Source organism: Sapajus apella, unplaced genomic scaffold (genome assembly GCF_009761245.1).
Source record: "Sapajus apella isolate SASKATOON/1434 unplaced genomic scaffold, GSC_monkey_1.0 scaffold2, whole genome shotgun sequence".
Taxonomy (NCBI): Eukaryota; Metazoa; Chordata; class Mammalia; order Primates; family Cebidae; genus Sapajus; species Sapajus apella.
In genome coordinates this window covers 78,001,789-78,027,653 of record NW_022436942.1, presented here as the reverse complement: position 1 = coordinate 78,027,653, position 25,865 = coordinate 78,001,789, and the positions used below count along the sequence as shown (strand labels likewise).

Sequence of the window (25,865 nt, the reverse complement as noted above, 5' to 3'; positions counted from 1 at the left end):
TGAATTATTAAAATTAGGGCCAATGGGCTTTAATCGTTATCTAATTCCTGTACATCATTTTGAAATTCATAGCCCACGACCATTCACTTCAAAATTGGGTTCTTACTCAAAGAGTGATGAAAAGTACCAAATGGTCTGGCCGAAATGCCACATGCCAGTAAATGCTGGGGATGGTCATTCAATGAGTTTTAAATGGCTAGACCCTAAATCAGAAGCACTTGCTTCTAATTAGCACCATGGGCCTTAATTCTGTCTGTACGTTACAGTCGCTCAGTAGCTTCATACAAATGTTGCTTCCAGGGGCCGTACTCCAACTTAATTGGAGTCCGTCTCTGACTTAATTGGTCTGGATGGGGCCTACACATCAGGTCTTTTTTAAAAGGTCTCCAAGTGATTCTAATGTGTACCTGCACTGAGGACCAGGGAAGCTGTAGGAAGCCTGATGACTACCCTCCAGCCTCATCCTCCAGTCCCACGGTTGTTTATGGGATTGTTGCTACACGTCCAGCTTAGTCGTAACATTCTTACTCCCGCTTTTTTTTTTTTTTAGATGTGATTTGTATTTATTCTCAAAAAAAATAAAAAGATTTCTTTAGCACCTTTATTCTGAAGAGCTCTTAATTGCTGTACTTAACTTCTAAACAGTGAGCATTTGTCAGACATAGACTAGCAGAATGAAGGGGTTGGACCTCAGGTGATGAGGAGGGGTGTCACATCATTCTCCGACTCCTTCGAGTGCTGGCAGGTGGGGGCTACACATCTCCTCGCTTCTGGGCCCACTGATAAGTGACCTAGAAATGCCTTTCATTTTTTTGGTGGGAGGTGATAAAGCAATCTGTTTTGTACCCACAGCAGCACACTTTAAACAGGAAGCCCCACTGGGTCCAGCCTCTTATGTGTCATCAAGTTGAATTTTGCCCAAGGCCATGCCAAGCATTTCATCTTATGTGAAAAAGAAAAGAAGGAGAGTGTGTGTGTGTGTTGGCTAGATTTAGGTAGAAAACAGGCTGGTGAGAAGTGTAGAACTTGGTTAAAATTTCTAGCCAAAAGTAAGAATTTTAAAAAGATTTATTTCTGGATCCAGTCCCTCTTGCCCATTTCTATGAATAATCCCCATTTGTTTTAATGTGAATAATTGCACAGAGCAAATTCAGCCCCCTGAGTTTTATCATTTTAAGCAATTGCTTTAGGCCTGTGAGGCTTGTACTATTTATGAAGTTTCATGGGTAGTAATGAAAAAAAACAATAATGACAGTAGTAACAGGTGACATTTAGTGAGCACTTGCAATGTGCCAGGCACTGTACTGAGGGCGTTACGTGCATTATTTTATTTAATCCTTACGATAGCTCTTTGAAGTAGGTTGGTAATTATGCCCATTTTACAGTTAGGAAACTGAGGTTCAGAGAGGTCAAATAACTAGTCAGTGGCGGGGTCTGATTTTTCTTTTTTAAGAATTTATTTTTCTTGCTCTGTTACCCAGACTGGAGTGCAGTGGCACAATTATAGCTCACTGTAGCCTTGAGCACCTGAGCTCAAGTGATCCTCCCACCTCAGCCTCTCCAGTAGCTGGGACTAGAGGCATGAGCCACCATGCCCGACTCATTTTTAAACATTTTTTGTAGAGACAGGTGAGTGCGATACCTATAATCCCAGCACTTTGGGAGGCCAAGGTGGGCGGGTTACTTGAGCCCAGGAATTTGAGACTAGCCTGGGCAACATGGAGAAACCCCACATCTACAAAAAAATATAAAAATCAGCTGTGATGGTGTGTGCTTGTAGTTCCAGTTACTTGGGAGGCTGAGGTAGGAAAATCACTTGAGTCTGGGAAGTTGAGGCTGCAGTGACCTGTGATCATGCCACTGCACTCCAGCCTGGGCATCGGAGTGAGACCTGCTCTCAAAAAATAATTTTTTTGTTGTTTTTTTAAATAGAGACAGGGTATTGCTGTGTTGCCCAGGCTTGTCTCGAACTTTTGGCCACAAGTGATCCTCCTGCCTCAGCCTTCCAAAGTGTTGAGATTATAGGCATGTGCCACTGTGCCCAGCCCAAGATTTTGAACAGAGGAGCATGACTCTGGGTGTTGACTCATTTGGCTGTCCTACAGTGTGAGTGTGGAAAGCTGTCACTGGAGTACAGCAAGTCAGCGCTATCAAGCCAGCCCTTGTCATTGCCAGGAGCTACGGGGAGAGAGATGTTTTGCATTGCTGCAGGGAACTGACCTCTTTTAGTCTGGGAAGTGGTTTGGGGCAGCAGAAAGCAGAACTTGCACCTGCTGGTAAGATCTGAGTGGTCATTGACAACTAGCTTCTCAACCCTGTTACCAGGGCAACAAAGATGGGCCCGGGGGCAGTGGTGGGCTTTGCCACATCTCTGTGTGTAAGAACCTATGGCCGCTGTTGCTCTGGCCTTGTCCTTCACTAATCCCAGTATTCATATCCAGTGTACCAACCACCGAGGGCAGCTGCCCTGGAATCTCTCTCTCATCTCTGCCTATAATTAACTGCCTCTGGGCACATGCATGAGTTACAGAGACGAGTGTGGGTAAGTTTGTCCTTTCTGTGGGGGCATCCTTCTGGTCCAGTCTCAGGAAGGCATCCTATGTTATTTTTGTGATATTGTCTTAAGAGTTGTATAGCGAGTGCGTCAAGCTAACTTGTCTACCCCAGCTCCCTCTTGAGACCAGCAGAAGCCATTTATTAACTGGCAGTTTGCTTAACCTCTCTGGGCCTCAATTTCTTCATATAAAATGAGGATAAGAAATCATATCTACTTCATAGAGTTGCGATGTGGGGAGTAAAGAGTTCAAACATATCTGTCAGTGAAGGAAAAACAAAAAGAAAGAGGTCAAATATATCTAGCATTCAAACAGAACCAGGTATGCAGCCAGTGCCCAATAGGTGTATGAGTTTCCTGTGGCTGCTGTAACAAATGATCACAAACTTAATGGCTTAAAACAGCACATGTTTATTATTTTATAGTTCTAGAGGTCAGAAGTCCAAGATGAGGCCAGGCTTATGCCTGTAATCCCAGCATTTTGGGAGGCTGAGGTAGCAGGATCACTTGCAGCCAGGAGTTCCAGATTAGCCTATCCAACATGGTGAAACCCCATCTCTACTAAAAATACCAAAATTAGCCAGGCATGGTTGTGAGCACCTGTAATCCCAGCTACTCCAGAGGCTGAGGCAGGAGAATCGCTTGAACCTAGGAGGTGGAGGTTGCAGTGAGCTGAGATCACACCACTGCACTCCAGCCTGGGCGACAGAACAAGACCCTGTTTCCAAAAAAAAAAAAAAAAAGTCTGGGATTAGTTTTACTGGGCTGATATCAGTATAGACAAGGCTGCACTCTCTCTGGAGGCTCTAGGGGAGAATCTGTTTCCTTGCCTTTTCCAGCTTCTAGAGGTTGCCTGCATTCCTTGGCTTGTGGCCCCTTCCTTTGTTCGAAGCCATTGGTGTAGCATCTTCAGATCTCTGTGACTCTGATTCCTGCTTCCATCTTATAAGGATCATTATGATTTCGTTGTACCCATTCAGATATCCCAGGAGAATCTCCCCATCCCAAGATCCATAACTTAAATCCCATCTGCAAAGTCCCTTTTGCCATGTGTGGTAATATATTCCCAGCTTCCAAAGATTAGGATGTGGGCAGCTTTAGGGCATTATTTGACCTAACATCATAAGCATGAGATGTTTTTGTAAAATGAAACAAATGTTGCAGCTTTTTAGGCTCACCCGTTGGACCCCTTGACATTGGTTTTTCTCTGCCTAGGTCTATTGTGTCGGGTCTGGACTCCCCTGCCAAGACTAGCTCCATGGAAAAGAAACTTCTCATCAAAAGCAAAGAGCTACAAGACTCTCAGGACAAGTGTCACAAGGTATTTATTTCCACAGCCGGCCTCCTTCCTTGCTCCAGGATCCTCCCGTCCGTATATGCCAAGGGATCCGCCCGGGGCCGCTGCTGGCTCTGAGCCGCCTGATCCGTAGAGAGCAAGGTGCTCCTGCCCTCGCTGAAGTCGCGTCTCCAGCAGCTCAGAGGGAGATGAATTCGGGCCTTGCCGTTGCTGTAAATCCTTTAAATCTAAACCAGAGGAGGCCCTGGATTTAAGCGGCCTGTTTCTCAGCATGACCCAGTCAGATGTCTGCTTCTTCCGGCTGGCCTGGGTCCTCACCTGTGGCTGAGATGCATCCCATCTGCTTTGAGTGATGCGAAGTCTCTCTTCCTAGTCTTTTAAAACTCCTGCTTATGTCACTGCGGCCGCTGTGTTGATTACACTCAACGTCTCTTAGCATTCACTGTTCCTGCCCAGAGGCAACGCTCTGGAAACTAATAAGTCACTGCTTGCCTGGGACTCCTAAGAGTGCAGACGAATAAATATCTCCTTGCCCTGTCCAGGATTTGTCCTCTAGATCTTTGCAAGGAGATGGGGGGGGATCAAGATGGATTTGGGATAAAATTAAAGTGACGTCTGCAAAAAACAAAACAAAAACAAAAGCAAACAGGTGAAAAATGGTGATTGTGGCTTCCTTGCTAACTGGGTTAGAGAAGTGATCAAGTGTGAACCGGGACTTGAATGAGAGGAGTGACTTAGCATTTGGTGACTGTCCTTAACGAAGAACTGTGCGCGCCTGGGCGAAGACACAATGGTATTTCCATCCCAACTTAACTTTTGGTGAATTAGCCTTAGCCCAGACCACCAGGTGGTTTCGGAGGCTACTTGAGATGTGATTGCTCCTAATGAACCTCCACGGGCCTTGTTAACCTGTCGATGTGTTTATTTCAGATGGAGCAGGAAATGACCCGGTTACATCGGAGAGTGTCAGAGGTGGAGGCTGTGCTTAGTCAGAAGGAGGTGGAGCTGAAGGCCTCTGAGACTCAGAGATCCCTCCTGGAGCAGGACCTTGCTACCTACATCACAGAATGCAGTGTGAGCCTTCCCTGAAGCCCCCTTCCCTTGGAGGTGGCACTTCCTGTTGTGTGTGTCTCATCCTGTTTCATGACGGCTCCATGAGGCACATCACAGCCAATGGCAGAGAGTAGAGAGAGGGAGAGCACAAAAGCAAGATCTGTGTTTTGCAGAGTAGTGACGGCCAGGTGTGAGGTCCCCAGGAAATGAGATTGGACTCATTTCCAGCAGAAAGTGCAGGTAGACAGCTGTTACCACAGAGTCTGGAGATGGGAGTAATCCATCTTTGCTGCAAGTTGCAAAAGATCTTAGCGTCTCCCATCCCAACCTCTCTGGTCTGCATTGTGTCTGACCTGAGCAGCCTTGAGAATCAGACTCCCAAATATGTAACAAGAAAACTTATTTTGAATCTGCCTGACATCAGTTTTCCATTGGCCAGAAGCAGTGTAGCAACAAGAAAATAGCCTTGAAAATCCAGACCCTCTGTCATTATTTACCATGTGACTTTCGTTTTTTTCTTTCCTTCACAAGAGTAGACTGTCTTCTTCTCCATTGTCTTGTTAAATTTTTCATTCAGGTGTTTTTTTAATGTGCCCAATTAAACAGTCTTGAGAAGTTGAATCACACATTTCTAAAGTTTTTTTCACAAGGGAGAGGAAATCTATAGAACGTGGCTGATTAAGAATAACTGCTATGTTTCCATTCCAGACTTGGCTGCCTTTCAGTGGTGGGTGAAGTTATTCAGCTATGTATTTCAGATATATATTTCAGTGCCATTGAAGCATTAAGGGATTCTTATGGATGAAAGGTGTCCAGGAAAAATAAGCCAGGAGGTAGAAATAGATGACTTAGAGTCTTAAATGACAACTGGGCAGAGGATATGAAGTCACTGCTACTTTGAAAGAGGCATATGTATTTTAGAGCCCACAAATAACTGGTATAATAGAAAACACTTTGTAGCCATCCAAATGGTGGTTGTAATAGCTACTGGGTCTTCACAGGTTTTAGTCCTGAACATGCAAGTAAGTATCTCACAGGACAGGTAGATGGTGGCGGGAGATAGGCTGATGTATTTTCCGGCTGGATCCATAAGGTTACCCAGGTTGAGATGATGTTTCTTGAACCAAGGGGCTTTACAGGATGGAGACCGGAATCGGCAACCAACTGGAAGTTGTCAACTGTGATCCGTCACCCGAAACCGCTCTGGTATCTTCGAAGCAGCTTGCAGCTCTCTTAATGAGTCTTTTCAAACAAAGCAGGATCCACAGGGCATCCCTATTAAAATTTTTGCTTTCTGCAGAGCTTAAAGCGAAGTTTGGAGCAAGCACGGATGGAGGTGTCCCAGGAGGATGACAAAGCACTGCAGCTTCTCCATGATATCAGAGAGCAGAGCCGGAAGCTCCAAGAAATCAAAGAGCAGGTAGGCCTGCTTGCCTGGGAGCACAGCGGCATCTCGGCTCGCTCGGACCTCTAATTTCAGGAGAGGCATGTTTGAGAGAGAGACAGGAAGAAAGGGAGAAAGAAGAAGGGTGGGGGCAGAGGGGAAGAGAGACAGGTATGTAGGTCATTCAGAAACTTTAGATTTCCCATAATTTATATACATCATAGGGTGCTTGTTCCAGCTTCTTTTGAAGCTGATACCCCATAATGTCTGCTTTTAAAAAATAAAGATGTAGGTTTAGAGCAAGAGTGGGCAAACTTCAGCCTGTGGGGCAAATCCTGTCCAACACCGATTTTCTATGGTCCACAAGCTAAGGATGGGTTTTACATTTTTTAAACAGTTGGAAAAAAAAAATCAGAAGAAAAACAATATTTTATGCCATTTGAAATTGATATGAAATTCAAATTTCAGTCTCCATAAATAAAGTTTTTTTGGAACACAGCCATGCTTGGTAATTTACATGTTGGCCATGGCTGCTTTCAGGCTACAAGTCAGAGGTGAGTGGTTGTTACGGAGACCATCTGTCCCACAAAGCTGAAGCTACTTACTATCTGGCTTTTTACAGCAAAAGTTTGCCAATCCCTGCTCTAGATGGTTAAAAAAAAATAAATTTTTAATAGCTTTTCAAATGCACTTTAAGTTTTTGAGAGAAGCCAGCCTAATTCATAGTTTTACTTGTGTACAGAAATATTCTAGAAGAGAAGTTGGAGCCATTCTGGCCGAGTCAGGATTAACACTGCATATCTGAGTGCAGAAAGCTGTCCCTCGTGTTTTCAGAAAGGAGAATGGAGACCTTTAAAAAGCCCACACTTTTTTTTTTCTTTCTAAATGGGTTTTTCTAAATGGCTCATTTTTGTATTGCCTCATTGTTTCCTTTTTAGCATGGATTTTTCTGTCTTTTGAACAATTGTAAATAGAAACTTTAATGAAGAGATGGCAGCGAGCAATTGGAGAGCTGAACTATCAGCTGCCAGGCAACTCTCATTCACTTCAGAAAATCTAATGGAAACATTAGTGGAAATGAACATTTCTGTCTCTGGGTAGCACCAACCTAGCCATCTGGCTGGAACTAATGCAAGAAACTCCTGCAAATAACTCTATCCATTAATTACTCTTTAAAAAAAGAATTACTGTCTTTGGAGGTTTGTTGGCTTATTATATTTATCATCTGAATATTTTAAAGTTGTGATCGGTTAATATCCTGTTGCTTGATAAAAACCTTATAAATGAATGTGGATAAGAAGGAAACCTTATAAAAGGATGATCAGATCTTCGAATAATGCAATCTTAGAGGTTTTGAAGGCTGCACATAGGCTTTGAGAGATCTGCTTTGACAGTTGACTCATGCTCCTTTTATCAACATAGTTTTTCATCCTAAAAGTTTCAAGAGGTGTAGGAATCATTTTCTCCCATTAGTTCCACATGCCTAGAAATTTACTTTTAGTGACATCCTGGGGAAATGAAAGCTGTGTTTGGCCACCAGAGGGAGCAGCCGGTGTCCATAGATTCCTTAGAAACAGAATTATCAGGACATTTTGAAAAGGTGTATGTTGGGGGTTGAGTTCAAAGAAATGTCTTTTATGATTCATATCACAGTTGGCATGCATGTGGAGTCTTAGGTTTAATGACTGCTCAAAGTTCCATTGTGGGGAAGAAAACTTAGTGGTTTCAGATTTTATTTTTCATCGGAAGAAGGATTTATTTTATGACTTTGGCTGAGTTTTGTGAGAGCAGGATGTTTGCAGACCACGAGAAAGCTTTTAATGCTTGCAGCAGACTTTCAGTATTTGGTTTATGACATATTGATTTCTTGCAGACCTGGGATTTGTTCCCTACTTTCTCTTAAAATCTGACTTTCTGTATGGCTCATTATTATTATTATTATTATTATTATTATTTTGAGATGGAGTCTCACTCTGTTCGCCCAGGCAGGAGTGCAGTGGCGCAATGTTGGCTCACTGCAACCTCCACCTCTCGGATTCAAGCGATTCTTCTTCCTCAGCCTCCTGAGTAGCTGGGATTATAGGCTCACGCCACCATGCCCGGCTAATTTTTGTATTTTTAGTAGAGATGAGGTTTCACCACGTTGGTCAGGCTGGTCTCGAACTCCTGACCTTGTGATTTGCCTGCCTCGGCCTCCCAAAGTGCTGATTACAGGCATGAGCTACTGTACCCAGCCAGCTCTTTATTTTTTAAAAATATTTTACTTCCACCTAGCTACCCCCTCTCGAGTATTTACATTTGGTTTAAAAGAAAAACACCTTAAAGTCTCATGTGAAAGTGTGATTCATAGACCATTACTAGCAATTTCAGCTTCTTCCTTGCTCCCCCACGCAGGAAAGGAGACAAAAGTGTGGGTGACACAGAAGGCACTTGTGTTCCAGGATTTCTGAGTGAATAGGAACATACCTGATCCTTCCTCCCCACAAAATTCTGAAGCTCCATTCAGAAGACTTGGGTTAGGTAGGCCTTGAAACCTGGCTGGAATTCCCCATCCTGACCTGACTCACACCCACCAGTCTTTCATTCCGTCTTGAGATACGACAGCTATCTTTCAGCGATCTTGCAAACAGACCAGATGATCACCTCTCAGGTTTCTCACGAAGCAGGGATTTGGTTAGCTACTAGATTTATAGGATTTCCTTAAAGTATCCAGCACAATATCAAAGCATCCACAAATGTGTTAGGATTTTCTTTTGCTGCTTGTAGCAGGCTGGGTGCCCCGAGAGCTTGGAGAGCTGACAGAGTGGTTGCCAGGTTCCTGCCTTCCTCCCTCTTACGTGCTGACAGCTCAGGGAAGAGAGATGTTGGGGGGAAGGAACAGACACTCTGTCCTCGCTCTTGACAAAACACAAAAATTACATTCCCTTCTCGCCGACATAAATTCAAGAAAGAAAAGGGAGCTTGAGGACAAAAGATACTCAAGATTTGGTGTTGATGGCTGTAGCCAGGGCTAGCTTTCCCATTAGCTCTAGCAGGCATGGTATCTAGGGACCACTTTACTTTTAGGGTCTCATAACATGTTTAAATTTTTTCATCAGAAGAAAAAATTGGGCTTAAGTCAGAGACACTTTTCATAGATAATTTTTTTGCATTTATAGGGGCACAATTGTAAAACATAATTCTTAATGTTTATTTTTATGGAGGAAGGCAAGGAAGGCTCAGTGCTCACAGTTTTGAAAGCCATAATATGGCCCTAGTTGAGGGGTCTAGAAAAACTAATGCACCATTTCACACATAGCTCATATTCCGCCTTGTGAGTTTATTTTTATTTTATTTTATTTATTTTATTTTATTTTTTAATTTTTTTTTATTTCTTTTTTTTTGAGACGGAGTTTTGCTCTCGTTACCCAGGCTGGAGTGCAATGGCGCTATCTCGGCTCACCGCAGCCTCCACCTCCTGGGTTCAGGAAATTCTCCTGCCTCAGCCTCCTGAGTAGCTGGGATTACAGGCACGCACCACCATGCCCAGCTAATTTTTTGTATTTTTTTAGTAGAGACGGGGTTTCACCATGTTGACCAGGATGGTCTCGATCTCTTGACCTCGTGATCCACCCGCCTCGGCCTCCCAAAGTGCTGGGATTACAGGCGTGAGCCACCGCGCCTGGCCGAGTTTATTTTTATTTATTTATCTTTTTGAGATGGAGGCTTGCTCTGTTGCCCAGGCTGGAGTGCAGTGGCATAATCTCAGCTCACTGCAAACTCTGCCTCCCGGGTTCAAGTGATCCTCCTCTCTCAGCCTCTCAAGTAGCTGAGATTACAGGCCCCACCACTATGCCCGGCTAATTTTTATATGTTTTGTAGAGACAGGGTTTCACCATGTTGGCCAGGCTGGTCTCGAACTCCTAACCTCAAGTGATCTGCCCACGTTGGCCTCCCAAAGTGCTGGGATTACAGGCGTGAGCCACTATGCCTGGCCTGCCCTGGGAGTTTAGATAATTGTGAGCAGGTTATAAAGACCTTTGGTTATATAATCCAGCATCACCTGCTTAGTATGCATGACCCAGGAAACCTGTACGCCCCATGATTCTGAGGATTGACCTTCAATAACAGTATGCTTTTAGGTAGGAGAGAGTGAAGTGAGACCTGTGTTTCATTTGGGCTGTTTTTTTCCTTTCTCCTTTACAGATAATATAGGGAGATATGTGCTTGCATGGAAGCCATCCAATTTTCATAAGAGCAGCACCTCCCCTTTAATACGCCCTGGGGGATCACCTGTTACAATGGGATAAAAGGTTTCCTTTATACCCTATTATTTAAAAATTGCAATTTATCATTTAAAAGAATATCCTTGCTTAATCGATTATTTCTTAGGAGAAATATTCAAATATTCCTCACCAATTATTTCTTGGGAGAATGGATCTCAGAGATGTTATTGAATATGAATATTGTGATTTTCAGAGACATTCTTGATTCAATTCCTTGTGTGTTTCATTTTGTATCTCGCTTCTTCTCACCCTGCCAGGCACCTTGGATTACGTAAATGCTCGTTCATAATCCTTATACTTACCCTTGATTTTGCTAACACAGAATATTTTTATACTTTGTTTAAAAGTTTTCAAAATCACTGGCAATTTCTTCTGGTAAACTAAATTCTGAGAAACTTAAATATAAATGTTTTGATTTTAGACATGCATTTTGGAAAAGATTGGACTGTTTGGATCACATTAGAGGGTTTGCTCAAGGGAACAGGAGAGTTCTTTCCTTGGAATTTTTCTCACAAGTTATTTTGACTGAAGCCAGTGTTTTGTGACTCTTCCAAATTTCAGGGTGACTTGCAATGCAAGAACGATGTTACGGTCATCATTCAGTTTTGGGCCCAGAAAAATTAATGGTGAGAAACTGACATGATGAGTTTCACCTTCCAGAATTCTTTCCACTGAGATTTTCAATTACCCTCTTGTGCTGTCCGAAAGGTTAATTTTAAAACTAGTACCATATCTAATTTGTATTAGGAGCATATGACTTCTAAAGGACATATCTATATAAATGATTACCCTTGGTGGAAAACTACACACAAGCAGTTTATCCTTGTTTAAAGAACATCCCTTTCAGCTCTCCTGTGTTAGGCCTTAAGGTTCTGTGTATGTTGTATGGTGTGATTTGCATGTGTGTTCCCAGTGGTTTTACTAATGACACATACTCTACATTAAAACACGTTGTTTTTTTTTTTTTGAGATGCAGTCTCGCTCTGTTGCCCAGGCTGGGAGTGCAATGGCACGATCTCGGCTCACTGCAACTTCTGCCTCCCGGGTTTAAGCGATTCTCCTGCCTCAGCCTCTTGAATAGTTGGGATTACAGTGTGCCACCATGCCTGGCTAATTTTTGTATTTTTAGTAGAGATGGGGTTTCACCATGATGGTCAGGCTGGTCTCAAACTCTTGACCTCGTGATCCGCCCACCTTGGCCTCCCAAAGTGCTGGAATTACTGGCATGAGCCACCGTGCCTGGCCAAAATGGTTTTAAGGTTTAATATTTTTTTTTCTCCCTTATCTTCACTCCGCACTCCTTGCCTTTGCCTACTCAGTGCCTTGTTCGGGTCCATCTTTCTGCTCTCCACCTCTCTAGGTCTGTAGGTCTTTTCTTTGCCAGTCTTCTTCACTGTGCATCTTCCCCATGTGGTTAATCCTCTTCCACCCTCACTGCCTGTCTATTCTTTTCGGAGTTCTAAAGTTCACTTTTATTTCATTACCTGCTCTTTAGGAGTACCAGGCTCAAGTGGAAGAAATGAGGTTGATGATGAATCAGTTGGAAGAGGACCTTGTCTCAGCAAGAAGACGGAGTGATCTCTACGAATCGGAGCTGAGAGAGTCTCGGCTCGCCGCCGAAGAATTCAAGCGGAAAGCGACAGAATGTCAGCATAAACTATTGAAGGTAGTCAGCCACCCTCCAGGAGGGTGCTTCTTGGGTAAAATCATACATGATCTTAGCAAGAAAGAGGAGAGCCTAGTTTAATGGGAAATAACCTAGTTTAAGAAATAATAGGATACCTTGGAAAACTCTTCGTCATTATTTACAGAAGATAATATTATTCTTATTTATTATTATTATCTTGGTCACAAAGCCCAAGAAAGTATAACAGGTTGTCTACAAGAATTTTAGGTTGTTGAGATCTCCCAATATGTTGTATCTTTTTAATTACAGGCTAAGGATCAAGGGAAGCCGGAGGTGGGAGAATATGCTAAGCTGGAGAAGGTACACTTTCATGATTGGTTTTGCTCTTAATATTTGGGGTAGATAACTTTTTTCAGTGGCCCATTGATGAAGAATGTTCTTCATCAATGAATAGAGACCTCTCATTGAGGCTTATTTTGATATCCCCCTTTGGGTGACCACATTTGGCTTTAAATATGGCTCTAAAAGAGGTAACAGACAGCTCATTTTTGTCATGCCTGCCCACAGCAACAAACCCAGATACTTAGTAAAACGTAATATGAAAATTCTTCTTATCTTAAAGCACTGAGGGACTTTGATTCCCTTTTTGCCATTTGTATGTTGCTGCTCCTATATATATCATCAACATGGAGCTTTGCACTGGGACAGAGTCTTCCCTGAGAGGCCACTGTTCTTCCTCTCCATTAGAAGGTTCTGGAAACCCAAAGAAAAAGACCCCATAGAAACCTCAGGAGACTAGGACTGCAATAAATGTAGCAAGATGTTAATGCCAATTTGCCTTTTGCTTTATTTCCTGGGATTTTAATTATAGATCAATGCTGAGCAGCAGCTCAAAATTCAGGAGCTCCAGGAGAAACTGGAGAAGGTAAGCCCGAGGTGATTTTTCAGGAACTTACCCCCTCCCCCCCACCTCCTTTCCAAACATCTTTCTTTGCCTTGTCCCAGAGCACGAAAAATGAAAGAGGCAGAATTAGTCACCCAGCGCTGAGGAAAATGAAGGGGGAGTGAGCGATTACCTGAAAATATCAGAGTTCTGAATATAGTTTTTCCTTTTGAGACATGTCAGCAGTGTTTATTTTTAAAAACCAAGCTGTGTGAGACTCTCAAGTAAAAGTTCTAATTATACTACGACAGAACCCAAGAGGCCTGCATCTCTCGCCTCAGGGGGCCTGGCACCTCATTTATGCACATTTGTAAGAGAAGCAGTTCCCCACCCAGACTGTTTTCTGCCAGCCGGAGGCCTGCCCCTCGGAAGGCTGGAGGATCCATGGGGTTGTCACGTGATTGGGGAGGGGCGTGGTTTTTGTTTATAGCATCCTGCAAAGTTTGTGCTAAAGGCCCACCTTTTATTTTATTGTTTAATTATTTAATTTTTAAAAAAATTTTTTGAAACGGAGGCTCGTTCTGTTGCCTAGGCTGGAGTGCAGTGGTGTGATCTCGGCTCACTGCAACCTCTGCCTTCCAGGTTCAAGGATTCTCCTGCCTCAGCCCATCCCCCACAGTAGCTGGGATTATAGGCACCCGCCATTACACCCAGCTAATTTTTGTGTTTTTAGTAGAGACGGGGTTTCACCATGTTGGTCAGGCTGGTCTCAAACTCCTGACTTCAGGTGATCTGCGTGGCTCGGCCTCCCAAAGTGCTGGGATTGCAGGCATGAGCCACTGTGCCTGGCCAAATTATTTAATTTTTTTGAGACAGGGTCTCACTCTGTCACTTGGGTTGGAGTGCAGATGCAGCCTTGACTTCCTAGGCTCAGGTGATCCTCCCACCTATGCCTCCTAAGTAGCTGGGACTACAGATGGGCACCACTCCACCCAGCTGAGTTTCTATATTTTTTTGTAGAGATAGGATTTTGCCTTGTTGCCCAGGCTGGTCTCAAATGCCTGGACTCAAGTGATCCATCTACCATGGCTTCCCAAGATGCTGGAATTACAGGCATGAGCCACTGTACCTGACCATTTTATCTTGTTTTTAAAATTTTTATTAATTTTTTTCCTAGCTTCTTTAACGTATAGTTAGCAAATAATTGCATATACTTATGGTATGCAATGTGATGTTTTGGTATATATATACACACACATTGTGAAATGATTACGTCCAGCCAGCTAACAGATCCATCACCTCACATTCTTCTTCTTCTTTTTTTTCTTTTTGTGGTGAGAAGATTTAAGAGCAGTTTTCAAGCCCTTCCTTTAGTTGAACATTGGAAATGTTTAATGGAAGGGCCAGAATGACTGTGGTTGTGGGACATACCTTTGGCATGGAGAATGTTTGGGAATGTGTTTGCTGGCTTGGTTTAATACAGCTCTTCTTCTACCTCCTCCTTTTTAAAAATTGTGGTAAAAAAAAACCACATAACATTAAATTACCATCTGAACCATTTTTAAGTGTACAGCTCAGTGGTGCTAAGTTTATTCCCATTACTGGGCAATGGATCTCCGGAACGTTTTCGTCTTATTCCGCTGAAACTCTATAACCACCGAACCTGAATTCCTCTCATTCCCCCGTGACCTTTCTACTTTCTATTTCTATGATTTTGACTACTTTATGTACCTCATATAACTGGAATCATACAGTATTTGTCCTTTTGTGACTGCCTTATTTCATTTAGCATAGTGTCCTAAAGTTGCATTCATGTTGTAGCATGTATCAGAATTTCCTTTTTTTTTTTTTTTTTTTTTTTGAGAGACTTGCTCTGTCACCTAGGCTGGAGAGTGCAGTGGCCCGATCTCAGCTCACTGCAACCTCTGCCTCCTGGGTTCAGGCGCTTCTTCTGCCTCATCCTCCCAGGTAGCTGGGACTATAGCTGTGCGCCACCACACCTGGCTTTTTTGTATTTTTAGTAGAGACAGGGTTTCACCATGTTGGCCAGGCTGGTCTTGAACTCCAGACCTTGTGATCCGCCCGCCTCAGCCTCCCCAAAGTGCCGGGATTACAGATGTGAGCCACTATGCCCAGCCTAGAATTTCCTTCCTTCTTAAGGTTGAATCATATTCCATTTCCTAGATATACCACATTTTGCTTACCCACTCTTTGCCCCCTGCTTCCTTATTCTTGAGCCCGCTAATGAAAGCCATCATGGCCCTCTTTAGCTAGAAGCTAGTGAGAGGATGCATGCTTCTATCTAGAATTGTGCTGTCCAATCAAAGTATGAGGGAGTCATAAATATTACTCACAGATGTCATTAAAAATTTTCTAGTAGCCACATTTACAAACGGCAAAAACAGGCCATGCGTGGTGGCTCACGCCTGTAATCCCAGCTCTTTGGGAGGCTGAGGCAGGCAGATCACCTGAGGTCAGGAGTTTGAGACCAACCTGATCAACATGGAGAAACCCTGTCTCTACTAAAAATACAAAATTAGCCAGGCGTGGTGGTGCATGCCTGTAATCCCAGTTACTTGGGAGGCTGAGGCAGAAGAATCACTTGAACTGGGAGGCAGAGGTTGCAGGGAGCCGAGATAGCACCACTGCACTCCAGCCTGGGCAAAAAGAGCGAAACTCTGTCTCAAAAAACAAAAAACAGGCGAAGTCATTTGAATGATATATTTGTTTTAACCCAGTATATCCCAATATTTCCCATAGGAACATTAACAAATGAGATGATTAAAATAAGGAGAAAATTAATGCTTAAAGGGAAATACATTGATACATTGATACCTGGCAAATACATTAATCCATGTAGATCTTTCTATTTTCATTTACTATGTTGCATCGAATCAAAGATGCTAATGATTGTCAGATACACCATTATCTTAAAATACCCCAAGGAAAAAAAAAGCATCTATTTTAATTGTAGGATGCATTTCAAATTCAGTGATGTTAAAAAACAAAGTACACCTTAGAATAATGAAATACAGAATAAAATGGATGTGTATATGTTTTGACAAATGGTAAACTCAGTATTACTTGCTTTTTAAAATTTAGGACACTATTGCCATCTTTTTTTTTTTTTTTTAAACTATAAGTTCTAGGATACATGTGCAGAATGCACTGTCACCATGTTTTTATATTAATAAATTCGGCCACCTATCTCTTGTTCCTTCTCTCCTCTTAGGCTGTAAAAGCCAGCACAGAGGCCACCGAGCTGCTGCAGAATATCCGCCAGGCAAAGGAACGAGCTGAGAGGGAGCTGGAGAAGCTGCAGAACCGGGAGGATTCTTCTGAAGGCATCAGAAAGAAGCTGGTGGAAGCCGAGGTGAGCAGGGAACCTCCAGCCCAGGCCCCAGCGGCCTCGGCCTTTGGCTGTGCCCAAGGAAGGAAACTGCCAGACCATCACTTGCTTATGTTTGACCAAGCTGCTTTCCCTTCTGAAGATCCGTTTGAAACCTGAGAGGCTTGGAATCACTTCCCCCCAAGGGGAAGAAAGATTTGTCATAGCAGCTTCAAGTAGAAAGATGTCTTCCTAAAAGCTTTTTTCTTGCTGTTTATTTTCCTCTGACCTACTCACTAATCTGGGAGAATTTATATTTTTATAGGTTAACCGAAGCGCCATCACTGGGTTTTTCTTTCTCTTCCCTCTGTTTTTTCCTTGCCTTTCCCCTCCATGATATTAACAGCATATTAATTTCCAAGGCTTCACCTGTTACCGGCGTGTCGACGACTCTCAGATCTGTATTTTTGGGCCTCTTCTCTACTTCAAATTCTTTGTTGTTGTTGTTGTTGTTAAAATCATTTGTATAATTTTACCAGAACCATATTAGTGCCTTTTTTTCATTGTAAAAAACTTAAAACAGTGCAGAAGAATATAGGGTAAAAAGCGATTCTTCTCCTTTACTCCTATCTGCCTCCTTCAGCCCCTTGGTTTTTGTCCCACAGAAGGGGCATGCCATAGTCATTTTCACATTTTCACCCTCCTCCTATTGCTAGGTCCTTTGCTTTTCCCCGCCACATTCTTGGTGTGAACCTCCTGGTACATGTCTCTTTGGGGCCATCCTCATCCACATTCGTCTGCATTTCCCCCAGCTCCCCTAAATTCCAAATGAGTGTCCGAATTGGTACATCAGATTTAGAATGACCTCAAGCCTCTTCCCTGGCAAGCTGGTTTCCTTTCTTACTTTCCTCATGCCAGGCAGGGCCACCATCATTCATCTGGTCATTTTAGGCTTGAAACCTTGGTGTCATTTCCTCTTTTTTGGACCCCGCTATTCAGTGAGTCCCTCCATCCTGTAAATGCAGTCATACTGTGTCTCTCCTGTTCATCTCCTGCTTCCCATTTCTGTAGCCCTCCTTATAGTTCAGGGCCTCTCCTCTTAGCTGAGTATATTTAATAATTTCTTGGCCATCTGTCTCCAGCTTCTCCTTCCTTCCAGCTAGCTCACTCAGTGAAAGATTCATGGACCTCAAGGACCAGATTTCTCAGAATTCCCTGCCCCATCCCAAACCTTTCAGGGGTTCTAGAATGCTCAGATGCACCCCTGAACCTGGTACTTGAAACCCTCAACCTTTGACCTTTCTGCTTTTCACCTGCGCTTCCCCTTAACACGTCCTGTGCTGTAACCATTCTAGGCTTCACTTGGGGCCCAAAGTGGCTCTTGACCTCCGCTGTGTTTCTGCAAATGTGTTTCCCTTTGTCCAAAACATCTTCCTCCTCCTCTCCTGTCCTTCCCACTGCAAAACACCACACACCACCCCTCTCCAGAGCTCATGCCTTTCTGATGTCTTTGCTCAACCGTCCAATTCAAAGTCCTCTTTCCTGCCCGCAACCTCCCGCAGCACTTGGTACCTCTGCTTTATGGTTCTTCCTCCTCTTAACCTGTATTATGATTATTTGTGTTTGTCTTATCTCCTCCAAGGGCAGGAATGATGCCATCTTCCTCTGTATTTTCTGTGATGCCTAACGTGGCACTTTGCAGATAGTAGGTGCTTGGTAAATATTTGAATGAATGAATGCACTCTTGTAACCTACACAACTGAGTACCTGGATTATAGAGTCTTATTTTCTCTACTGTTGCTTTGGGTGCCTGAGACTTTTCTTCCTGACTCGAGTGTATGCTTCCTGAGGGCTCTTTCCCTCGGTGCAGGTGTTATGCCCATAGCGGTTACTCCATTAAAACTCTCTGATTGATTCACGATCTACAGGAACGCCGCCATTCTCTGGAGAACAAGGTAAAGAGACTAGAGACCATGGAGCGTAGAGAAAACAGACTGAAGGATGACATCCAGACAAAATCCCAACAGATCCAGCAGATGGCTGATAAAATTCTGGTGAGCAGGAATGAAAGTCGCAAAGTTAAAAGATAACAGGTTAGAGGTTGCAGAGGGAAGGGGGTAAGAAGAAGAATTAACCATCGTAATAAGGGAGTTATCTCCAAGTAGATGAATTAAGTGAGCTGGTTTCAGCACATGCTGCATCGTAGAGTAGTGTGAATAACCAAATGATGGACATTTCGGCACTGGTAACAGATCCGTGAATATCATTTTTTGCTCTGTTTGCTACAGCCTGGCATTTTTTTTTTTTTTTAGTAGAACATGCATCTATTATTTTCAATACATTTTTATAGGAGTGTTGACATACTTCTATCAGCAGAGCTTTGGATGGTTGTCAGCTTTGCAATGCCAATTTAAAAAGCTGTAGGGGTTTAGACCTTTGAGACTGAAATTCGGATTCTTGCTTTTAGAGAAGAAAGCAATTAGTCATACAGAATTGTTTTACTAGGAGTAGTCTTTGTCATAGATCCATGTTCACCCACTCATTTTCTCTGCTACAGTTGGTTATTATTATTATTTCTTTTTCAATTTCCTTAGGTATAGCAGGTCTTTTTTTAGGGTCTGTAGTCATCCTGATTCTGTCTCAGGCTCTGATGACCAAATTAACTTGATCAAGGAAGGCTCAGGGGGTATTTGCAGATGTGTTGAAGTTTTGCCCTTGTTAGGGTGGAAGACAGCATCTTTGAAGGGCTCTCCTTGGACCTCAGTCCCACAGCCAGAAATTTGACGTCACGTTTGAGACTCAGGGATGACTTGGAGTCCATTCATATCCCACCTGGGGAGAGACTCTGAAGTCACTGGTCATTCCTCTCCACCCTAAGGAGGCAAGGTGGTGAGCGGGCCACTTCATCTCTCTTCACATCAGTTCTGGGAAATGAGTCACCAGCAGCTATTGGAATTCCAGAATGGCCAACTAAGAGGCCTATACTTAATACCAAATCAAACTGTTTAAAACTTTACATTTCTATTTGTGTATATTTATAAATATATGGATGTTCTCCAACCAACAGGTAAAAGAAAAATGGGTTAAATTGTTTTGCTATGACACCCAGTCTTTGTATATATGTCTACACACAAAGACAAATGTGACTGTTAGTCTACCCTTTCTGTTCTCTTGTTCCGTCATCAAAGTTTCTCTTGGCTATTGTCAAGTGTTTGAATTTTATCATGAGTATAAAATTAGATCCCACTGAGATCCCACCGCTGCTGTCCCTTGCTTGGTATAAACAAAGTGGTTAACTCTCTTGTGGTTGCAAAGTGTTTCTCTGTTTAATGGTGATGTGTTCATTCATTCATTCAACAAATATTTAATGAGCTTCTACTATGTGCCAGGCACTGTTCTAGGAGCTGGAACTTTAGCAGCAAACAACAGTATTTGCATAACAGGACTGAAGAGTTGATCCAATACATCTAGAAAATATGTGTTTGAAAAATGACAACAACAACAAAAAATGCCAAACCACCAAGAAGTCAGATTTTTAGAATATCTGCTCTTCCTAAGGTTCACTTACAATTAAAATGGAGGAGTAGAGAGTTCTGCATTCTTGGATTATGTGTTATAAACTCCCATTCACAAATAGACCAGAAATTTGGTCTTAAAGTTGTCAGTCTCAGATACCTGAGTTTTTTGACCTAATTTTAGATTCTGATTTCCATTCCTGTCCTATCTTATGAAGAATGAAACTGGAAAAAAAAAAAAAAAAAAGATGATTATCAAATGATTTCTAACATAAAGGAAAAATAAGTGAATTTCTTTGTCTGAGTGTATCTTGCCACCTGCTGGAGTACTTTTGTGGTTGTGACTTCATTTATTTGAAGGTGCCTTTTGCTCAAGAACCCTGTGCTTAGGCTGCAAAGTATCTAGGACATGGGCAAAGAGGGGTCCTTAGTACCATTATGTAATGATGATACCTGAACATAGAGCCCCAAATGTCATTGGCTTTAAAATATTTGCTATTCTGATAAGAACTTTCAAAGCAGATAATGGTAGAGTCTTTTGCTTTAATAAAAGAAGTTATTGCAAGAGATCCTTTAGCCAAGTACACATCAAACCCTTTAAAATATGTTTTTCTTAATCCTTTTTACTTTCAACTGTTCAAGATCACATCTGTTGAACTACAGTAGATCTTGTGCACCTGGCCTTAAGATTGAACTTGAGATTGGCCCTCAAAGCAAAGCCAATGCTTGTAGACTTTAGAATTTCAAAAGCTTAATCACTAACATTTTAAGTGCGTGTGAATCTCAAAGTAATTTCTCACCCCCATTTTATGAACATATCCTATATAATTTCCTCATTCTTCAAAACCCTCATAATTGCCTCCACTTCAAAAAAAATTTCATAATGGTATAAAGAGATGAAAACTTGGAGTAATGACTTGATATTAATAATTAACTGATGGGTCCAGATTCATAAGAATTAATATAGATACAGCTATCTGTGCATTTACAGAATGTTTTAGTAAATTGAATGCTGCCTTTTATAAGGTCAGTTTATAAAACATTGGCAAATGAACTGCTGTAATTTTCAGGTGAATTACAATTTTGCTTAAAAGCTGGAAACTTGGCTAGGTGTGGTGGCTCATGCCTGTAATCCCAGTACTTTGGGAGGCTGAGGCGGGTGGATCACCTGAAGTCAGAAGTTCGAAACCAGCCTGACCAACATGGTGAAACCCTGTCTCTACTAAAAATAGAAAAATTAGCTGGGTGTGGTGGTGCGTGCCTGCAATCCCAGCTACTCAGGAGGCTGAGACATGAGAATTGCTTAAACCTGGGAGGCGGAGGTTGCAGTGAGCCAAGATTGCGCCAGCGCACTCCAACCTGGGCAACAAGAGTGAAATTCCATCTCAAAAAAAAAAACTAGCTGGAAAGTTAACAATAAAAGAATGAATAGAACATTAAATGTAGACTATTTCTATTACTCCAAATTATCTTCTAATGTTTAATGTGTCTGTGTACATTTTAATGTCATTATCAGTGTATTGTCTGTGTGGCTTTGTCCTCATTTGCATTGTATCATATGAACATTATATCATGTGCACATCTGCAGATGTCACATACGCCACTTACCAGTCAGTTAAAATAATCATTCAAAATTTGAAGTGCTTGACTTGTAACATTAGTTTTTCTTTTTAGCGAGGGTTCTTGAGCAATAATTTTGTTAATGAGGAAAATACAAAAGTATTGTTAAAAATCATAATGACATATTAAAATGACTTTTCTCGTTTAAGGCTGTCATCACAGTGAAAATGGCCTGAGGTTCAAGATAGTGGTCAGGGCTTTGTCATGTACTAAACTTTCCAATGTTGCCTTGTTACTCTTATTTCTCTATGCAAAGATGAAGAGCTGCCTTTGTTTGACCTGTCACACTGATATATTTGTGGTCCCGGGCCTCACAGCCCACCAGCTATGTGTGTATGTGTATGCGAATACTTGGACTTGGAAAACCCAGGGCCAAGGCACAGTGGTGGTTTCCTTCCCAAGAGCCTTAGGCTAGTAATGGAGGACCAGATGCCCGTTACCTGTGGTACCTGTACCAAAGTCATGTTTCCTGTGAATGTCTGACTTGCATTGGTGATGTTTTTCCCTCTGCACACCTGACTGACTTTTCTTTTGTGTCTAGGAGCTCGAAGAGAAGCATCGGGAGGCCCAAGTCTCAGCCCAGCACCTAGAAGTGCACCTGAAACAGAAAGAGCAGCACTACGAGGAAAAAATTAAAGTAAAGACACTTTCTGATCTTCCTTGGCCTTCTTCCTGTAGTACCATGTAGCTCCCATCTCTTCCTGGGCACTTTCGGCCACTTCTTGCTAGACCAAACTACTGTTTGGGGTGAATACTGCCTTTACTCCATGGTGGGAGATTTCAGGGTGTTACTTATGTGAAGGATTGGAAATCTGAAGTTCTACAAAAAAAATTTTTTTTAATGTGGCCATCATTTATCCCAATTTTATCTTTAAAATAATTTTTAAACTCATTGTTATTTAATCCATGATCATTTCTATAATTCATTGTCTCTTTTTTAAATTTTCAATTTTTAAACATTTTTAATTTTCATGGGTACATAGTAGGTGTATCTATGGGATACATGAGATGTTTTGAGACAAGCATGCAATGTGAAATAAGCACATCATAGAGAATGGGATATCTATCCCCTCAAGCATTTACCCTTTGAGTTACAAATAATCTAATTACATTCTTTAAGTTATTTTAAAATATACAATTAAGTTACTATTGACTATAGTCACCCTATTGTTCTATCAAATACTAGGTCTTATTCATTCATTCTATTTTTTTTGATAGCCGTTAACCGTCCCCACCCCCTATGACCCCTTCTACCCTTCCTAGCTTCTGTTAACCATCCTTCTATACTCTGTTTCCATGAGTTCAATTGATTTGATTTTAGATCCCGCAAATAAGTGAGAACATGTGATGTTTGTTTTTCTGTGCCTGGCTTATTTCAGTTAACACAATGATCTTTAATTCCATCCAGGTTGTTGCAAATGAGTGGATCTCCTTCCTTTTTATGGTTGAGTAGCACTCCATTGTTGTATATGTACCACATTTTCTTTCTTTTTATTTTCTCTTCAACTTTTATTTTACGTTCTGGAGTACGTGTGCAGGATGTGCAGGTTTGTTGCACATAGGTAAACAATGTGTGCTGTGGGGACTGGCTGTATAGATCAACTCCTCACCTAGGTCTTAAGCCCAGCATCCAATAGCTGCTCTCCCTGTCTTCCTGGTGCTCCTCCCACTCCCCCGACTCTCCAACAGAGTTTCTGTTGTTCCCTGCCATGTATCCATATACCACATTTTCTTTATCTGTTCATCCCTTGATGGACACTTAGGTTGTTTCCAAATCTTAGCTATTGTAAATAGTACTGCAGCAAACCTGGGAGTGCGATTATCTTTTCAATACGCTGATTTCCCTTCTTTTGGGTGTACACCCAGCAGTGGGATTGCCAAATCATATGGTAGCTCAATTTTTCTTTGGCTTTTTCTTTAAAATTTTACTTTGCCTTTAATTTTTCTGAGGCTTACTGTAGTGTGTCTAAATGTGGATTTCTTGGCCATGTGTGGTGGCTCATGCTTATAATCCTAGTACTTTGGGACTTTGGGAGGCCAAGATGGGTGAATCATTTGAGCCTAGGAATTCAAAACCAGCCTGGGCAAGTTGGCGAGAACCTGTGTCTACAAAAAATTCAAAACTTAGCCAGGGGTGGTGGCACACAGCTGTAGTCCCAGTTATTTGGGAGGCTGAGAAGGGAGAATTGCTTGAATCCAGGAGGTAGGAGGTTGCAATGAGCCAAGATTGCACCACTGCACTCCAGTCTGGGTGACAGAGTCTGAGACCCTGTCTCAAAATTTAAAAAAAAAAAGTGGATTTCTTTTTATTTATCTTATTCTGCTTGAGATTTATGGGGCTTTAAAAAATTAAAAAAAGGTTTTTTTTTGTAGAGACATGGTCTTGCTCAGTGCAGTAGGCTCAAGTGATCTTCCCATCTTAGCCACCCAAGTAGATGGAACTATAGGCACATACCACCATACTTGGCTATTTAAAAAATGTTTTTTTGTAGAGACGGGGGGTCTCCTGGGCTTTTGAATAGATTCATATCTTTTTATTAATTCTAGAAAATTAGTGATCATTATATCTCAAATATTTTCCCTTTCCCTTCTCTCTCCTTTTAAGAATTTGATTGGGACTGGGCACGGTGGCTCACGCCTGTAATCCCAGCACTTTGGGAGGCAGAGGCGGGCAGATCACCTGAGGTCGGGAGTTCAAGACCAGCCTGGGCAATATGGTGAAACCCTGTCTCTACTAAAAATACAAAAAAGTTAGCTAGGCATGGTGGTGTGCGCCTGTAATCCCAACTACTTGGGAGGCTGAGGCAGGAGAATCGCTTGAACCTGGTGAGCAGCGGTTACAGTGAGCCAAGATTTCACCACTGTACTCCAGCCTGGGGAATAGAGTGAGACTCTGTCTCAAAAAAGAAAAAAAAAAAAAAAAAAGAATTTGATTGAGCATGAGTTAGATCAGTTCCAATTTAGCTCTTTAAAATATTTTTTTTTTCTTTGTGCTTTGTTTGGGGTAGGTTCATCTAACTTATTTTCCAATTTGTGAATTTTTTCTTAGCTTTGTCTAATCTAATTTGCTGTTCCATTGAAGTTTTTTCCTTTTTTTGGGGACAGGATCTCATTCTGTCACCCAGGCTGGTGTGCAGTGGTGCAGTCATAGCTCACTGCAACCTGGGCTTAAGTGATCCTCCCACCTCAGCCTCCCAAGTAGCTGGGATTATAGGTGCATGCCACTAGGCCTGGCTAATTTTTAAATTTTCTGTTGAGTTTTAATTTCGGTTGTATATTTTTTACTTCTAGACATTCTATTTGAGTCTTTCCTTTTTACTTCTAGACATTCTGTTTGGGTCTTTCCCAAGTTTGCTAGATTATTTAAGACAATAATCTTCTGTTCTGTGCATTCATTTTCAAGCCAAACTTTTCTTTCTTTAAATGTATTGAGCATAATTATTTTATTGCCTATATCTGACAACTCCGCATATGAAGCATTTGCAGGTCTGTTTCTGCTCTGTTGTTTCTCTTGGTTCTTTGTCATGGTGACTGTTTTATTTTCCTTAAAGAATTATTAATGGAAATTCTTTGAAGCCTTGGATGAAAATGTGTGCCCACCTTTGTGGGTGATCCAGGGCTTTCGTTTCTGCCTTTTCTTGACCATTGAGGCTATAAAAACTGAAACTGAAGTTCATTTGTTTCAGTAAATACCACAGGTTAAATCCTTCTTACCTCTTCCTCCTTCTGTTTTTCTTAGTTTTTGGTAATTTCTTATTCTCTTGCCAACTTGTAGGTGTTTTTGGGAAAATTTTTTCGTATTTTATTTAGCATTTGAATCATTTTCAAGAAAAGGGCTGGCCTGACATGTAGCCCACTGTACTATTATAAATGGCTGCCACTCTATCAATTTCCTCTTAAAATCACATCACATTTTCATTATGATTTGTATCAAGCTTTTAATTCATTCTTATGTTCTTGAGAATCAGATGCTGTTTATTATGTCTCGAATATTGTCTCTTCCTTTTTCCAACCAGACATGGAAAGGGGATTTCAATTTTTGTGATGATCTTGTTATTGATTTGGTTGGTATTCTCAAAGAGTTGAGTAGTCATTTCTCGGAGCAGCTAACATGTACATGCTCACACAGCATCATCACTGTCACCACCCTGGCATCTTTTACCCCTGGTGTTATTTTTGGTTGTTTTTCAGCAAAAGAAATAATAGGAGGCCAGGCGTGGTGGTTCACATCTGTAATTTTGGCACTTTGTGGGGGCCAGGGTGGACAGATCACTTGAGTCCAGGAATTCAAGACCAGTCTGTACAACAAAGTGAGACACCCTCCTCACATTGTCTACAA

The 25,865-nt window shown here is 41.9% G+C and overlaps 1 protein-coding gene across 8 annotated transcripts in view; it reads left to right on the top strand.

The window, feature by feature from the left end:
* The window catches only part of CIT (citron rho-interacting serine/threonine kinase), a 193,867-nt gene that overhangs the window by 89,434 nt on the left and 78,568 nt on the right, over positions 1-25,865 (top strand). For 5 of the 8 annotated variants that reach the window (XM_032241332.1, XM_032241325.1, XM_032241349.1 and 2 more), the window contains 9 exons: positions 3,770-3,875; positions 4,782-4,925; positions 6,205-6,324; positions 12,049-12,219; positions 12,490-12,540; positions 13,052-13,105; positions 16,296-16,436; positions 18,320-18,445; positions 22,068-22,163. In XM_032241332.1, the coding sequence (XP_032097223.1) occupies positions 3,770-3,875; positions 4,782-4,925; positions 6,205-6,324; positions 12,049-12,219; positions 12,490-12,540; positions 13,052-13,105; positions 16,296-16,436; positions 18,320-18,445; positions 22,068-22,163 (1,009 nt within the window). The remainder of the gene's footprint in view (positions 1-3,769; positions 3,876-4,781; positions 4,926-6,204; positions 6,325-12,048; positions 12,220-12,489; positions 12,541-13,051; positions 13,106-16,295; positions 16,437-18,319; positions 18,446-22,067; positions 22,164-25,865) is intronic. The other 3 variants (XM_032241364.1, XM_032241375.1, XM_032241385.1) reach the window with 1 other exon arrangement.